Below are 18,609 nucleotides of genomic sequence, written 5' to 3' on the forward strand. Positions count from 1 at the left end.
TAGCATCACTATGATTTTGCAGCAACATTCAGGTTAGAATAGCATCACTGCAGGCTTTGCAGTAATTTAGAATGTCTCCATTTGCTTGGTATTTATTACTAATGATAACATTGTCATCATATTTGTATTGCAAACATTCATATGCTTTTCTTTAAGCTTTTTCTTTATGGACTGGCCTCTTACACGATCATCTCCAACTTCTGCCTTTGACCTGTGATTCTGGTTTCGAGTAAATGCATTACCTTTTAAATTACATCTGGATGAATTCCATTCTGCTATTTTCTAACAAAAATTTATCTTTGCATAAAGGATTTGTATTGGGAAATGCCTGTTTGCATCTGAGATTATGCTGTTCTTTTTCCATTTGCAGCTAAACAGATCGAGTTCTGGGAAAAATGAAGAAAAGAAAGGGAATAAGGGAGGTGGGAAAGGTGAATCTGTTTCTGAAGGTGGAAAGACAGCTGTGGTGTTTTCCTTGAAGAATGAAGTTGGTGGATTGGTGAAAGCTCTCCGACTCTTCCAGGTAAAGCTTACAAATCATTATGCTGACTGGACTGAGGAAGGCTACCGAGGTCAGGTTATTTGTTGGTATAACTCTAATGGACCATGGCAGGAGGAATAGAGTGCAGTTACACTCTGCAGAATTGAATAAAAGTAACAAAATTTTATGGACCATTCAACAAAGCATTTTGGGCTTGTGAAGGGTTTTCTGGAATAAGATTTAACAGTAATGCTGATGTTCGCACCATTTGCTTTAGATTTCTCATGTGTGATTCTCAACACTGTAAATTACATTTGAAGTTGTCTGTGCAGGCCACAATGAAAGGAGGTGCTTTCAGAGAGCAATTCAGAATCTAAATTACATACAATCAGGTGACGGTGGCAGCATTGCTGCCGGACAATGTTTGGTCATGAGGTTAGATGCACCTTTAAGTGCTTGAGGGGTCAGGGCTTTTTGTGTCTTAACCAGAACCTAAATTGTGAGGTTCCTGTATAGATCCCCATGCAACTGGTGGTTTTCAGTCAGACCGCTGGTACTGCACATAGTCTCCTTGCCTTATTAAGAAATTGAAGAGAGCCTGGAGGCATGCCTGAGGATAGTTAAAGCAAAGTGGTACTATAGGAGTCTTAAGTTGTTCGGTCTGTGCAGTGAAGAGAAAATTCGGAGGTGGCTTGTAGCCTGCCTCGAAGGCCAAACCATCAGAGGGGTAAGTGTGGGAGCACTGGGCAATACCAATCCTACCTCACGGGAGCTGGCTCTGGGAACAGATTCCCACGGCTGATGTAGATACTTAGATTCCCCAGCCGAGGAAAAGAGGTAAGTTGGACCCAGGGAGGGTCCAGGGAGGGCTGCCAGGAAGCGGGTGTTTCGCAGAAAGTGGGGAAGCCTAAGTGAGCTAATAGGAGTTGCAGAAGGAGTCGTGTTTTCAATCCAGCTTCTCTCCAAGGGTTAAAGTGTCTAACTGCAACTCTGGCTTAAATGCTTGAATGGGTTTGTATCTGAAATCTTGGATTTACATATCAACTTCCCCTTCTTGGGAGCGGGTATATAACTCGCTGTGGTCTCTTAAAACATGGCTGGAAGATGTTGCAGAGATACCACCCCCATTCACATAGTCACTTAACAATTTGAGTACTGTGAGGGGGAGTGCAGGGTTTTGTTCCCTACTCGACCTAGGGGAGGTCAGAGTGAATTTGTTGCTTAAGTGGGCTAGCTAAGGAGATACACTGTATATATATATATATATATATATATATATACCTTATGGAACATGCCAGTGAAATAGTTCCCTACATATATCCAGAGGTGTAGAAGCAGAGACTGCTGGTTGGCTGTACCAGAGGGGACTTTAATCTGAAATGGACATTTGTGTAAAATACAGCAGAGAAGTGGAAGTACAGGCATGGAGCTGTCCCCGTTTGGAAGTCTGTAAGGGCCCTTTCTGAGAAAAGGCTTTGTTCATTGTCCGGGTGCCAGGCTGCAGAGTGATTATGCCTTAAAATGTAGTGAGGAAACAACTAACACTAAATCTGGCTCTCTGAGCTCACCTGCAGATCAATTCTGTGCACACCTGTCTGCAATGAGGGGCTGTCCAAAGCCTCCCACAGCTTAAGTATGGGGGAAGAAGAGACCTCCTCAGATGAGCATGGAGGGAGTAAACAGCTCAGTGGAGTGTGAACTAGCTGCAAAGGTGCTTTGCTGCATGTAGGCATATTCCATGGCAGAACCTGGGTGGATTAGCAATTGTATGTAACCAGTGCTTATGTATACAATAAAGGATCTCACTTGGGGTCTGTGCCTTCGTATGCCACAGAAGTAAAAAAAATGTTTTATTGGCTTCACTGAGTAAGTGAAAGAATAGTTGTGAGAAGTAACAGATAGTTTCTGTCTAGCAAAAAAAAGAAAAATTGGAGTCAGTAGAAGTATTAGTTGAGAACAGTCACTTAGTCCTACCTCCTGTTTTGAAGCAAGGCTCTCACAACACTAGATCAGGTCAGCCGTAACACATTACGGTTATCTGTCGTTGTATGACACCCTTGGCAGACCAGTAGTTGTGGTGTGAGAGAGACCCCACAGGAAAGTTTTCATGCTAGAAGTACATACACACCCATGTTTGTTGCATCGTCGTTTAATTTTTATGGGAACATTGTAACAGAGAATAAATTGAATTAAGTTTTAATTTTATTACAGTTTTTTACTATTAACACTTTTGATTAATGGTAATTACTGCAACAAAGATGGATGAGGATTGGTACACAGTTATCCTCACTAAAACATTATCTTCCTCACGTGTTCATAAGAGGTACTGAAGTATTACATGCTTAATAGCATCAGTTTAAAGAAGCACACTCAAATCTAGTTAAATTAATGTTATTATTATGCATATTGCCTAATTAAATTGCATTAGAATTTAGTATTTATAGCAAAGGTAAATATAAAATTGTATTAGATTTTTTTTCTTTTTGAAAATTACAATGTTATACTGTGTGAGAAGTTGTTTTGGTAGATAAAATTAAATCATTAGTTGACTTTCTTCATTAAATATAACAGTTTTACTTTCAGTATACAGATGTTTCTGTTGTCAGTGTTTATTAAGCATCACTAACTAATTGTGTAAATACAAAGTGAGTACTTTCAATGAAAACACCTTTTAATAACTGGGAAAAACTTCACTGATGAATATGCCATCACTATTGCCCTTCTAGCTGGTATGTCTGTATTTCATCCATTATTTCATCTTTCCACAGGAAAAGCATGTGAGTATGGTTCATATTGAATCACGAAAATCGAAGAGAAGGAACTCGGAGGTGGAAATTTTTGTGGACTGCGACTGCAGTAAGAAAGAATTTAATGAACTAATCCAGTTGCTCAAGTTTCAAACTAATATCGTGTCTCTCAATCCACCAGAAAACATCTGGACCGATGAAGAAGGCAAGGCTGCTTTTGTATCACTTGGTTTAGATACTGACAAATGTTTTGCACAGGTATCTCCATAGTCTTACACTCTGGTACATTCAGCTCACATTCTGTCTTCTACAGATCTTGACTGTGTCCCTTGGTTCCCCAGGAAGATATCTGAATTAGACAAATGCTCACAGAGAGTTTTGATGTATGGATCTGAGCTGGACGCAGATCACCCCGTAAGTGTGACATGAAATTGTCTTTTAGAGTAGATAATTTGTTTGGGTTATTTGCCAATCAAATAAAAAGCCTGTTGACTGCAGATTCTGAGTACCTTTTTGAGTGTATGCTTTTCAGAAGGTGAGGATTTAGTTCTCTTCAGTAATTTCAGTGAATTAATTTTCCTTTTCTGTAGTAGGATACCCAAAAAGGAGGTCCTCCAGAAAACTTATTCACTGTTTAACAGCTCTGTCCCCTTTTGTACTGCTTTCATTTGTTTATTTTTTAAATTATCTAGTTAATAGAAAGGTTTCAAAACTTAAACGGTTTAGATCAATGTGACTGTTGGTTCTGCCACAAGTAGCTCTTAGGTAAGAACTGATAGTAACCTAGGTGTCAGAGAAGAAAGAATCATGAAGGAAGACTTCATTGGGCTCTGAGGAGGTAATTACAAAATAAAACAGAGCAACGTGTTCCTGTTTCTGCATGAATGCAGCAGATGGGAAGGTGTCTCACATTGTTTCCTGACTTTGGTGACAGGAGACAAGCAGTGTCTCACACAAGCTGTATCTGCAGTAGTGCCAAATGCTCAAGGCAAAAGGCAGGAATTGCCTTTTTTGTTATTTGTTACTGTTTCATTTCTTTTGGCTGATGTCCACAAATGCTTAACCTCTGAGTCTTTAGATGCCAGATGATTGCAAGCATTTGTGTTACAATATTTTTGCTTGTTATAAATCCAGGTTTCTGCCTTTGGACCACTTGATAGATACTTGTGGTAGCTAGTTGTGTCCATTCTTAAAATAGGCTGGATTAAAGCGGTATTGTAGGAAACTTCCAGCTGAAAGGAAATAGGTAATGAACTAAGATATCTGACCATAAGATTGTCTTGTAATAGCACGAGATTAAACTCTAGCTGGAGGCAATCGTTTCTGTTTTTTTGTCACACACATTTTTGTCGGTATTGTCCAAGATGGTGAAAAACAGCCCTGTAGAGTTCGTGACTGCAGGAAGATCAGTTCGGTGTAGGGGACTTTCTAGTGATGCATCTGTGTACCATGATACTACAGTGCCTGTGTGGACTCCTCCCCGGTGACTGTCTTGGCTGAGGAGAGGCAGGTACTCCTGGTGACCCTGGGTTTGGGGCTCTACGGCAGCGCAGAAATGGCACTGGGACTGCTGCCTTCCGTCCTGTGCTCCACTGTGCCTGCAGCGGCCGTGCTGCGGGGGAGCTGGGGCACAGACCCTCACGCCTGTGCACACAAGCAAACGGACATCACCACAACGTCCCTAGCAGCCCCACTGCCTTGTCTCTCGTGTCCCCTGCCCACGTATCAGCTGCAGTACTCTTCACCAGCTCACTTGGTTCCCAGCCATCTTCTACCATGTGTGAGCCCTTCCCACGCTGTGGGCCCACAGTTGGGGAGCACCTTCCTGGATCCTGGTTTCTGCCATGTACTTCTTGATGACACACTAGGATTTACCTCACATTTTCTCAGAATGGGAAAGTCTGTTGATTACCTTCACCCATTAGCAGTAATTTGGTTCAAACGAGGCTGTAGTGGCAGCTCATTCTAGCCTGAGTTGATGACTGTGACGGGCCATTTGATACTGTTTCATGTTCTGAGCTGCTGCCTTCATTAAATACTTGAGTGCTCTGCTGAAAATCTGCCCTCGGTTTTACAGACAATGAAAAAAGACATTTGCATTATATGAATATATATTTTACACTTGGGGGAACTCTTATAAACGTAATTTACACACCATTTGTTAGCCTATGCAGCATGCTAGGTATTAGAATTGTGGGGAAAAAACTGCAAAATCTGTGACTGGCCTTTCAAAGGCCACTTCTGGTGCCTGCCCTGTTCCTTAGCAGTGGTGTGTAGGTGCCAGAGGACCAAAGAGAATTACCGTATTACAGAATCAGCATAGCACCACTTCAGCAGCGTAGCCCTAACCCAATCCATATTGGCTAATGCTTTCAGTCTCAGTTTCACTACACGTGACAGGCTTTTAAATCCCCTGTGCTGTCCTCTGTCACTTTCAGCCCTTGAATGGTCTGCAGCTGAGTAACTCAATGCTTATGTCAAAAGGTATTGAGCAGACAGGGAGACTCCCCCAGATTACTGCAACTTTTTGCCAGACAAAAAGCTTTTCTGCGTAGGAGCGGAGGCTTGAAAGTTTTCTGCAGTCCTCTGGCATCCTCCCTTACCCTGCTCAGCAGCGCGGCTTTGGTTATGGGGCAGTAAAATGCCTTCTGAGTTTTCTGGAAGCTCATACAAATATTTCAAATCAAATGACATTATCTTTTCATTCCCCTCAGTGATTTGCAACTGTGTATGAGAGCAGTAAGGAAAAAGAGTGGTTTACATTTCAGCCCTGACTAGGGGAAAATTAAATGTACTTCCTGGGCTGCTAACTGAGGAACTTAGATAACTGTTTAACCTTTTTCATCTTCAAGAGGTTGGCAGTTCTGCCTTGAAAATGGATAGCTCTTTTTGTAGTCCAAAACCTGATGTGTCTACATCTTTTATAGGTGTAGAAGAGATCTTGGTTTAGTTTTGAGTAGCTCAAAGGGCTGTAACTGGCTGGTGTGTGTGTGTGTTATGCAGCTCTTTTGTGCCTAACGTGGAAAAGGCATGAGCCTACGGTACCCCATAGAGTAGAGCCCTTCCTCTATAACTCAGATTGGAGCAATATGGGTATTTGTGGCTGGAGGCTGACAGTTCAGTCCCTGATGTATTGGTTAAGGTGGCAGCTGCTGAAGTAGCATCTTCAAAATGAATTGTGTATGAACTCTAGGAGCTTGATTCTTCTAGTGAACGAAAATGTATTAAGGATAGGTAAATTACTCTGCTTTGTGCCTGCGTGTAGATTGCCATTCAGATTAAGGAGAACCTCAGTGAGATGAAATGACAAGCAAAAGGTTTCCCTTTTTCAACATCTTGGATGAATGACTGTACCCATGCACAGAACTGTCATGCAAAAACTCCTGTGGGACTTTGGTGGGGGGAAAAAGTGAAGAAATCCTTATCTTCTCTTGCATTCCAGTAGGTAGTGTTAATCAAAATACAATATGATTAGGTACTAAATAAACACTTTAATGATTTATTTTATCATTCTTACAGCTAATTTTCTGTTCTTATTGTAAATTACTCTCCTTTTCCTTGCTTAAGGGATTTAAAGACAATGTCTATCGACAGAGAAGAAAGTACTTTGTGGATGTTGCCATGAGCTATAAATAGTAAGTACTGGCATAATTCTTTCCTGTGCTGCTGACTAGTTAGAATTCATGCTCTACTTAATTCTGTAGGATGAAGTTTAACAGTAGACAAAGTCATCCTTTAAATTTTGACTAGTTTAGTGTAGGCTATAAATGACAAACCTGATGCTTGAAATCCCGTTACGTTTTCGGTACAGATACAGGTGGGTAAAGCACTTGAAAGGTAAGCACCGTCTTTTCAGCATTTTATTCATAGCTACGTAAACTTAAGAATCTCTTTTACAAATGCTTGCATGTCTTAATGACCAACTGATGCACTGCTGAATTGCACATACCTAGCATCCCTATTTAGTTGGACGAGCTCACTAAAAAAATAAATTATTGTTTTCTTTTCATGTGCGTACTATACTGGATGCTGCAAAATGCCGTCTAACAATTTTGCCAACACAGCTCTAAATTTCTCAGAATTCAGTCAGTGGATTTCTCTCTAGTTAGTGGAGCTGGTGCCTGTGGACAAATGTACTGCGTGAGTTTTCTCATTTTGATTTTTTTTGTTCCATGTCAAGTCAGTATTTTCAATTTTCTACCATCCCTGAGAGTTAGGAAACTTTCTGTGCTACCTACAAACACCTGCTGTGTTCCAATTTTCTTGTCACAGAAGCATTCAACTAATTCTTATCATACTCCATGTTTTATTTGCAACAGGCCTAAGCCCTCATTCTGAAGGGAAAGGACATACTAATTTCCCGGTCTTTTCCATTTTACCACACTTCTTTATCATTTTTCTCCTTTGAGATTTCTACCTCCATTGTTTAAAGAATATAAAACACAACAATTTTTTCTCCCTTCGTAGGAGGCATGTCCTGTAAGGAAGCAATTAAAAAATGGATTTTTGAAGGCTTTTCAGTTCTGGTCTTCTGTTCTTAATATAAGGCTAATATATAGGCTGCAGAAGGCTGGGGGGATGGGAGGATTAACTCTGCTTTGTGACCATATAATCCTGAATATATTTCTCCTTTACTTTTGTCCCATTCCTGTCGTTAAGCTATTACCAATCTAATAAATATGTAAGTCCTGGTGTTGGTTCCTCATTCCACTGCCCACGGTGGCATTTGTTTAGCTGGCTGTATGTGACATTCACCCAACACACTGAGCTGCTGCCTGCTGGGGGCAGGGTGCTAGCTGGTAGAGAAGCTTGTTGGGCTGACCAGGTAAGTCCTAAGCTTAGCCAGCTTTCAAATGTAAATCGAGACAGGTTTTTTTTGTTTGTTTGCAGCTGATTGATTTATTATCTTTTCTTTTTCAGTCTAATGCTTGTGGTAGAGTTAGTGCTTCTTGCCTAGCATTTATTGCAGTGTGAAATGTCAAGCAGGTACCTGTGGATGAGGGCAGACTGTGTGCTCGTAGAACTCTTTCAGTAAGTTGGATAGTTCTCCATTTACCTATGATGGTAGCAGCAGTGCCATGTATTTCACAGCTGCTAAGCGGCTGGAAACAGCTCCCTTCTCCCTCTCAGCTGCCTAAGTGCACTAAGCAATGGTTGGCCTTTTGCTAAAAAGGGTTTTTTTTTTCTCTGAAACCAGTGACAAATGTCTTTTCACAAAAATCATATAATCCTGCATATTCCCAGAAAAACAGATAAAGGAAAGGAAAAATGTTTTCCTTCTTGAGATATTGAAGGTTCTTTAACCATTTCTGCAGGCACATTACAAAAATCAAACTACCCAAGCCAGAGGTTATCTGGGGGCCAGGTCTTGTGCTTCAGCGAAACTGCTCAGAAGTGCGCCTTCATCCTGATCTTTTCAAGCCTGAAAAGTATTTCAAACTCTCCCTATTATCATGGGAAGAGGGAAAAAAAGATGCTTTGAATGCTTTCAGCCAGGGACCACAAAATGACTGGGAGGTCAGTTCTTAGGACAGTTACCTAAGATGTAGCAGTCTTGTTCGTACTCCTCAGGTCTCCTGCAGTGGTGATCTTAACCCCAGGGATGTGCCATATCTACTGGGCTGTATAGTCGGTCTGTCTCCAGGTGTGCCTGGAGACATCTACCCTCAGCATCCTGCAACTCAGCCTAAGCCATGCTGAGGAAGGGCAGATCAGCTCAGGGGGGACTCTGTGCTGCTACAGCTAAGCCATTTCTGTTACACATGCTGGGGAACTCAGAATTAATATAGATGTCTCGACACTACATTGCAGTGTCATTACATTCTCTTCTGTGGTCTAATGACTATTTACTTATTTATGCAAAAAGAACAGCTCTGTTGTAAGGACTGCTTCCCTCAGGGATAAATTGAGAGCATTGTCTTGAACCTCTCAGTGTCTTCCAGGTAAGTGACCTTCCTAATAATTTACTGAGGCTTGATGGTAATGATGAAAATTTCTACTTTTCATTTTCCAGTGTAAGAAAAAAACCCAACCAACACACTTATTTCCTTAAAAAAAGTAACAAAGAGATTTGGCTGCAAAGAACTGGCTGCAAGGAATTGGCTCTGTAAAAAAAATGTTGAGTTGAAAATCCCAGATCAGTATTTCCTTTATGAATTGCTGCTGTTCTATAGCGATAGATGCTCTGCTTTGCTTGAACATAAAGAGGCCTCTGTAGTGGAGAGAAAGAAAACCACTAAGAATTAACTTGAAGGAGCAGATACTTGCTGGTGCTGGGTGTTAAAGGGAAAGACATGTTAATAGAGCACAGCAGTGAAGATCAGCTTTATGAAATAAATGGACCAAAAAAAAAATATTCTTCCCTCCTTCACTTAGCTTCTATCCAAAAGATAGTGAAAATGTGTTAATCTTTCTAATTAGTCCTTTGAGACTGATAAGGTATTGAAAAAGTGTTGAGAAAATTAAATCTGGAGGAAAAGTACAATATTTAAGAGGGAATTCATAATATGAGTTGATAGCTCATGACCATAGCAAAATGGAAAGACCCTGTTTTAATAAGGTGAAATAAAAATTCAGGATAGGTTAGCTTGTAGAGTTATCTTACTCAGCCACAAGAAAGCTGGCTATGCAGGCTGGCCATTTCTGTGATTTATTGTAATGTTTGAGCGCAAGGCGGGTCTTGGTTGTTGAAACAAGAGGGTGAGAAAAATGAGATTTGCAGAGCTGGGAAAGACATAAGTCCTCCCTCAAGTCTGGTTGCCTTGATGTTCTTGATAAAGAAAGCACTATCATGATCAGCTCTCGTAGGCATAAATCCTACTAAGGAATTAATGTTCAGTGAACCTTACTTCAGTACTAATGAATTAATTGAAACAATAACTAAGTTATAAACCTTTTAGTGAGCAGCAGCCAAGCTTCAGATCGTTGATTGTGTTTATACCTCTCTAGTGACAGGCTAAATAGAAACCTGAATTTTTCCACCGGTGCACACATTTTTTTCCTCTTTGCTGGTCCAGTGCTGACCCGTACCGGCAGCATCCATAGTAGAGGTCAGGTCTAAGGAAAAGGGATGAGGCTACTGCACAATATTCTGGCAGCTCCAGGAGGATGGAGTAGCAACCTGCTTGTATCTGTCATGTACGGTACAATTCAGAATAGCTGTGTTATGCTTTCCATGAGCTGGCGGGCAGTTTAAGGCTGATAAAGTGTAAAGGCGAAGACAGATACTGGACCTGAAGGACTGACTTCCACCGCAGAATGGGCACAGAGCCAGTGCAGCTTCTCTTGATGAGAAATGCTTCACTACACGTGTTGCAATCCTTGTCATGTCTACAAAAGAGTGGCTGAAGGGGAACTGGCGGATGTATTGGATGTTCAGTGAGTCCTCAGCAAGTATGAGTACCTCATACAAAGTAGCCTTTGACTGGCAGATAACTGCCATGGATCAAAATCCATTGATATAGTGAGAGGCAAGGGAGTCAAGTGTTATGTTTTCAATAAAGATGAGGGGACAACCACAATGAACGTGGTGCTGATGATCCTCTCTTGTGCATGTAGGGATTGCACAGCAGCAATCGCATGTGACAAGAGGGCTCATTCCTTGTTACCTTGTATGATGGAGACAGGATTATGAACTGAGCAACAACCAAGGTGGCAAGCCAACCCCCAGCAAGAGCCCAGCACTGCAGTTCTGCTACAGTGGGATTCCCCATGCCCACTGTGCCCATTCAGCTGCTGTCTGCGATACTGGGGAAGCTGCAGCACTGGGCTGGGAGCACCCGTGCTGCCAGCCTTGTGGCAGGGGAGTGGGAGATAGGGACTGGTGGTGTGGAGGAGGATCCTGTGAATCCCTTTGCCAATCTGTACTTCTTTACAGTGCAGGAAAAGAGGACACCTGAGGAGAAGGCAGATTGCACAGATTACATACTATAGATTGTGAACACTGAATATTATAAAGATTATAAAATGAGATGATGGCCCTTGACCATGGCATGGGAAATGCCTGACAGCTAAATACAAGGCAGTGCAAACTGGAAGGAGCGCTTCACACCCTTCACACTGTGTCAGTTTCAAATTAGCTGTAACCACTCAAGGCAAATCTTGGATGTCAGAGATGCATCAGCAGGTACCTTGGAAAGCTCCTGCTTTGCAATTTCTATACATCTGTATAAGGGGGAAGAGGCAGAGGGATGGTGCAGAAGAAAAGATGTGTTTAGAGGCTTAGTTTCATCTAGGTTAGGCTGGCTGTTGGCTCTGATGTGAGCTTCCTCATGATGTAGTTCTGTATGCATTTGGGGTTCCAAACATACCCGGACATGTAAGCAACAGTCTAAACAATAAATATATGTATATCTATATTTTTTTTTTAATTGGATCCACACATTTCTAAACATCTGTGTAATTGCCTAATCTTCCTTTTGTAAAATGCTAGGTAATGATGCTATGTGAATATTATGTGTTTTAAAGAATGCATTGAGCATGCAGTCTGCTGATGATGTTACTGAATCTACAAGTTAGACTGAATCAGGATCTTCAGCTCACCACTTGCAAAGGCATCAGTGGCAATAAATGGAGAAATATTACTCTGGTATAGGAACTTGGCATACAAGAAATCAATCTTTTTGCTAGCATATATGCAAAGATTAAGAAATAATCTCATTGCTTAATAAGAAATACAGTTCTTAAGAAATGAATGGAATATGTGCAATATCACATCAAGAAGTAATTCTAAGAAAAAAGCATCTAGCTGTCATTTTAAAGTAGTTTTTAATAGCTTTAATGTGCTCCCTCTGCCTTTGTTTATTTAAATAATCCTTTTCACAGAAATTTTGCCATCCACAGTCTGTCTGGAATCTTGTTGTATTCACATGTATTTTTTATTATTTTATTTTTTACAGTGGTCAACCCATTCCTAGAGTGGAGTACACCGCTGAAGAAATTAAAACATGGGGGGTGGTTTTTAGGGAACTCAGTAAACTCTATCCCACCCATGCTTGTCGTGAATATTTAAAAAACTTTCCTCTGCTGACCAAGTACTGTGGATACAGGGAGGATAATGTGCCTCAGTTGGAAGATGTTTCTGTTTTTCTTAAAGGTAAGATTCACATTTGGCTTGTCAGTAGATACGGTTTCATGAAAATGCACATTGAAGGAAGAGTCCCAGCACTGCTAGTGGACTTTGGTTTAGCCTGAAGTATCGTTCTGTTTTTGACACTGTCCATGGCAGAGAGTTTGTTGAGTCAAGACAGTTTAATGTATGTATTTGCAAGGATGAAGTCGTAAGGAATTAAACAGCTGAAGATGTATCACATGATATTACTGTGCATAGGGAGGAAAGTCCTTCAGTACCACGAAAAGGAAGAGCAGTGTTAACTCTGCAGGTAAAAGAGGGAATAAAATGCCAAGATAACTGAATTAAAAGAGGAGAGCAGGTCTGGCACATTGTTTTACAGTGTGATGAATATGAGGCTTTCCTGAGTGCTCAAGACCTCATGAAGCTAGTCATTATATTTGTATGTTGAAAAAAATAAGTGGGACTCCATAGATGATCTGGTACTTCTCTTTCATGTTATTTTTTAAGGGATCAGTATATTACATATTTAAGTTTGAAAATACCCTTATTTTTAATCTGTAATGGAAGTGTATCCCACATGGAAGAAGTGGCAGACATGAACATCCTAGAGGAAAAGCCACCAAAGAGTTCATTTAAGATTTGCATTTCTCCTCAAGGGTCACATCAGATACGTGTATTCGTTCCTTGATCCTCTTGCTCAGAGGCTGAGGAACTACGATACTGTAAAGATGGCTGTTTGGAAAAGAATGTTATGTGGTGTTAAGTGTTATGAGAAAAATTAGCAAAGTGTTTTGCCCCAAATATGTACAGAAAGTCTTTAGCTAAGACAAATACAAAATTTGTAATGAAAGGCTTGCTTACTTCAGTCCCTGCTTAATCTGTAACTCTTGTTGTGAACACTTGCATTTACTAATAACTGGCTTATCAGTCTTTGAATTTGATTATGTCCTTCTGGGTCTCTCATATGTTGTATTATGGTCTCCAAGGAATGATGCCAAAGTGTACAGGTTCCTTCTCCCTAACTAGAAGCTCAAAGCTTCACACTGCTTTCAGAAGTATGTTTTCAGACTAAATACAGCAATAGTAGTGTGCATTGAAGAAAAAATTGGAACGTTCTCCTGTAAACACTTGGAAAGAATAAAGAATGAGTTTGAGAGAAATGTGCTTTTCAAAGTCACCGAGTCTGAAATCATTCCCCACTGGGACTCATCTGACAAAACCCCACTTTGTTAAATATTTAAATGAGGACCTTAACGGTGAAAGTCAGTATTTTACTGTCACAAACAGTTATTTTATCTGTAAAAATAAGGACAGATTCGATTTAATCCTATTCTGTTCTGTTAGTTTTTAATATATTTTACCGAAGTCATCTTCTGTTTTGGAAACTTCTCTCCCATTTGGTACCAGACATAAACCCCAGATATTCTGTGATGTGAGAACATCACTTATGTTACCTTACTGTCTTTTCTAGACAAAGGTATTTGAACCAACTTTGAAATACCTCAAGCTGTTTTCATTAAACATATGCTATCAATGCAAAATAGTTCTTGTACATGACAGGTGAAAATGATGTGTGGTGATCTTCAGCCAAGATTCTCCATGTCTCCATGCGTCTGGCCGATTAAGAACAGCAGATCATTACCTGTGCTCAGAAACTGATGTAGTGATATATATAATAATGGTCTTTTATTATCTCCTTCACTTCAGAAAGGTCTGGCTTCACAGTGAGACCAGTTGCTGGATATCTGTCTCCCCGAGATTTTTTAGCTGGCTTAGCATACAGGGTTTTTCACTGTACTCAGTACATACGACATGGCTCAGATCCTCTCTACACACCAGAACCGTAAGTTCCTACATTTGCTTTAATGCTGAAAAAATACACTCACTAGATTCTTAAAAGACCCAGTTGGATTTGCCAAGATTGAAAAGAGTAACCTTCCTGCAAATGTAAGAATCTGCTTACATCATTGATGACAAAATGCTTTACGTTGGTGAGCCAGAATTTAATTCAAAGGTTTCTTTTGGACTTTTTCCAGGGGTCTTAAATAACTGGATAATTTATATGGTGGGTCAAAAAATTCTGTCTGGATTATATTTCAGTAGAAAATGGAGTTTTCAACTAAACATTTTGAAAAAGTGTCTGAAATTTTATTTTCTGTTGGACAACTAAGGAAAGAAGTTGGAAAAAAAGCCCTGAATCCCCTGAAAAAAAATTGCTTTTCAAATTATGGTTTGGTTTTCTTGTGTCCCCATTTATCTTTTTTGGGCCAGACTCCACAGCTGAACTTCATTTCTCTCTTATACCGCAACGCAAGCAAGCAATGAAGCACCATCCTCTCACTCAGAGCGGGTATGAGATATGAAGCCTGTTACAGGGAACATGATAGAAATAAGAGACACTTTGATTATGACTGTCATGGGACAGCATTATATCTTTTCCAAAACAGAATACTGCAAGTTTAGATGAAATATTTTGGCATTTGGTCTCTTGATGAAAAGCAGGGGGAAAAAAAAAAAGATCGAAGTGATTGTAGTTTTTGTCGTGTAATATATATGGTGTGCTCTGTGTAATAATAACAGAACAATACGTGTCAGTTAGGTAATACGGACGTATTTTTACCAAAGGCATCCATTGATCGTGTAACCACAGGAATGACATTTTTGCAGTGAATCAGTCATCAGGCGGTTAGCATGAAATTGTAGCTGTTGTTTAGTCAGCTTGGACTGTTTGAGTGTATTTTATCTTTGCCAAAATTTACACAAAGGATTCGTACATATATACTCAGCTCCGGTCCTATAAACATTTGGACCCATGCCTAACTTTGATTTCATGATCAGACTGCCAAAACTATGGAGTAATATTTTTGGATATAAAAGAATTACTGGAACTGTGCGTTAAGCTGTGTCTCAAAGTGCTCTGACGTTATTCCGGCAGGAGTCACCAGGTGGTGCTGTTACACCCTGAGCGACTTTCCCCGCACGTGAACTGGGCAAGGCGTTTGCCGAAATGCTGAGACTGGTTTTGTCTGTGTGTTTCTTTTGGGAAAGAGGTGGTAAATCCTTGAAGGAATTCACTCATTTCTGTAACCCCTGTAATTGGAACTTTAATCTCTTAAATCTGTAGGCTAATTGCTACAGTCTAAAACCCTGAAAGAAAGGCTTGGATATAGGATGCTGGACCTCTTCTGGTCTGTCTGAAAATACCTAGATATTTCAAAAACGGAAATTATACTTGGGAAGTACCAGGTTTTGCACCAATAATTTCCTCTTTTATGGGAAGCCAGTGTCTCAGATTGCAGCAGCTGCCAATGTTCGGCAAAAGAATGATGATATTTATTAACTTAATACAAACTAGAAGAGCAATTTCATCTATTGATAAGGGGGTTACATACAGAACTCTAACAGGAACAAAGGAAGAAACATTTTCCAGGAAACAATTAAGTACATCTGTGCTTTGCTGATGCTGTCTGGTTCCTTGTTTTGTATATTTGAGACCCCTGTAGTTTTCAGGATGCTGCTTACATTCAGAATTATGCAGTGTATCATAGCTGACCCTTAGTAGTAATGGCAACTACTTTTTTTATTACCTTTCTGGTCATGGTGTCTGGAAAGTCACTGTATAGTAATAATAGCTCAGTTAGAATGAAGATTTTTATTCCTTATTTGAACTGAACTTAAAAATCCAAGTTACAGTCTTAACACCTCTAAATATGACTAACGGGAACTAGATTGTCATTTTCTAATGATGTTACTCTCTTCTTGCAAACCTACCTGTTCACATAAATTAATTAATGTGCTGACTATCAGGAACTCCCTAGGAAAATCTTGAAAACCCATTTTTAAATGAGTTTAATTTTTTTCACGAGATAGAGCATATAGTAAGTGTTATCGGAAATGTAGAGTGAAATCCTGGCTTTCTTTTGCAATCAATGGCAGAACTAAATTGACTTGAGTGGGGACAGCTCTTCATCTTCTGCAGTAGCTGCAATGCTCTGAGTTGTGCTGGTTGATATATAGGGCCATAATGAGGTTTGCTGCAGGTCCCTGGCTTGGTGAATGTTGCATTTCAATGATATAAACCCGGTAAAAAGACTCCCTTTGACTTCAGTGGGCTTTCCATCAGATTTAACACCCAGGCTATAGAGCTAGATACAAATTAGAGAGTTCATTTGGTTTGATCTGTATCACTACTATATGCACTATATGCATTTTAAAACATTTCTTCCTGAGTTTCATTATGTTTTTACTACATTCACAGAGCTATATAGATTTCCTCTGCTCTGCTAACTAATTTACTCCAAGAAAAATCTTTTGCTGTGAAAAGTGCATTACAAAAATCTTATTTTCTCTAAGCAATGTGTGAATAAATTAAAGGAACTTAATTATTTTCTGAATAAAACAAACCCAAAGAATCAAGCGAATCAAGCCTTGGTAGTTAAGTGAAGAATTATATTGTTTAGACTATCTGTAAAGGGCCAGACTGGCAGGGAAATCTTAGAGACTCCAGTGACAATCCCAAATGCTGGTTCATGGTTCTGCCTGGAAGTTTTAGTTGTTTGGTGGTTTTTTTCTTTTTTTGTTTGTTTTGGGTTTTTTTTTCTTCATATGCTTTCTGTTTCAAGCTCCCCTCTTTATATGTTCAAAATACTACTTTTCATAGTTTTAATGGAAGAATCTACAAGCTAAAGACATGAATGAAATATCTTCTGCCTCATCATCCTCCTCCCCTTGCCAGGAGAAACAAGTTGGTGGGGCTAGACTTTGTCTGTTCCCATTGTGTCTGCAAGGGTGGAAGTGACACAAAGAGCCTGTGTCCCACTGTAGAACTAAGGATAACGTGTCCTTGCTTATTTGTTTCTGGGAGTTGTGACTTCAGCACAGGAAAATAGAGATACCACAGGTACCAATAGTAGTGATGCTTCTGTAGAAGCCCACCTGGAGACAAGTGTGCTTACCTGAAGCCAGGAGCTTGAAGCCAATCCCACTCTTATCTTTGCTCGTATTTAAACTACTGATAGGAAGTGTAATGTATCTGGACCAATGCAGTGCAGCATAGGTGAAGTGCTCAGCAATCAGTGTTGATTTCTCCACTGAAGGTGAGCACTGCAGTTAGAGCTCTGAACTTCCAGAGAATGGGCTTTGTGGCCCATTTCTGTGTTGGAAGGTGATGGTTGGAAGAGGCAGATTCCTCCAGTGGATTGCTTGTCACTGGGAATCCTCTGGGTGTATCTGTCAGACTGCAAATGCCATTTTCCCACTGTCTTCTGTATTGTTAGCAAGCTAAATTTTGCAGGAGATGACAGAATAAATTGTGACTGGAACTGAATTAATTAAAGAAGGGTCATTAACCTTTGATGATTATCCACTCAAGTGATGCAAACCATCTCCTGAACAAAGAGATGGGAATCATGCAGAGCCAGCCAATTTTTCAAGTCTGAGCTCCAGTGAGGAACGAATACTAAGTTATGGGTCTTATGATAGGGAACTGTGGTCATTTTGCAAAATTCAGAGCATCACCAAAGGGGTGTGGAGGTCATAAAAGAGAAGCCTTCTTACCAGCTGCTTTTGAAGAAATTGGGAATTTCCCAGGCTCTGAAAGGACATGCAATGATGTAGAAAAAAGGGAGGAAAGGTCTTTCAGGAGGAAGGACAAGCTTTACTAGGCAGTGGAAAACAAACACAAACAATTTTCCTTATGTAGATATAATGTCTAATACTGTTCCTGGCCAGCTGTACATATCAAACATGTTTCATGGGTGCTGACTGAAAATATCGGCACACAGTAAATTTGAGTGCTCAGCCTATATTGCTACAACTGCATCGCCAGTCAGTGTCCATGGACCATGTTTGTTTTATCATGTTGGGCGCAAGAGTATCTGTTTACCTCCCCAGCCTCTTTGGGAAATCTGTATGTCTTAGAAAGCAAGAGAAATGAGATTTGGTAATTCCTCTGTACTGTTGAATGAATTACTCATATATGAGATTGGCTCAAACTTGTCATGCGCAACTTCAGAGCAGTGCTTGTCTCACCAGAAAGTGCCAATATAACATGAGGAAATGTTGTCAGGCATCTGTCAGTGGGGCCATCTGGGCTGAGAAGAGAGACTTGTATGTAACCCTTGAATACTGGAACTATATTTGATACAATTTTGGTGAGGCAATCTAGTAATTTCAAAAATGCTTATCTTAATTTGCATGCATTCAGAAACTACTACCTACTGCTATCTACCTGGACACAATCGTTGAAGATTTCTTGGTGAAGAGTACTGAGTAAGGCGACTTTAAATTACGTAGAAGGTTGTTTTTCT

General features: G+C 40.2%; 1 protein-coding gene across 1 annotated transcript in view; it reads left to right on the forward strand.

The window, feature by feature from the left end:
- Window positions 1-375: 375 nt before the first annotated feature.
- Window positions 376-18,609, forward strand: part of TPH2 (tryptophan hydroxylase 2) — a 48,392-nt gene continuing 30,158 nt past the window's right edge. Inside the window, exons 1-5 of the mRNA XM_040596945.1 lie at window positions 376-523; window positions 3,250-3,642; window positions 6,796-6,863; window positions 12,126-12,322; window positions 14,009-14,144. Of these exons, the coding sequence (XP_040452879.1) occupies window positions 3,610-3,642; window positions 6,796-6,863; window positions 12,126-12,322; window positions 14,009-14,144 (434 nt within the window). The 5' untranslated portion in view covers window positions 376-523; window positions 3,250-3,609. The remainder of the gene's footprint in view (window positions 524-3,249; window positions 3,643-6,795; window positions 6,864-12,125; window positions 12,323-14,008; window positions 14,145-18,609) is intronic.

The sequence above is a fragment of the Falco naumanni genome, chromosome 5, assembly GCF_017639655.2.
Source record: "Falco naumanni isolate bFalNau1 chromosome 5, bFalNau1.pat, whole genome shotgun sequence".
Lineage (NCBI taxonomy): Eukaryota > Metazoa > Chordata > Aves > Falconiformes > Falconidae > Falco > Falco naumanni.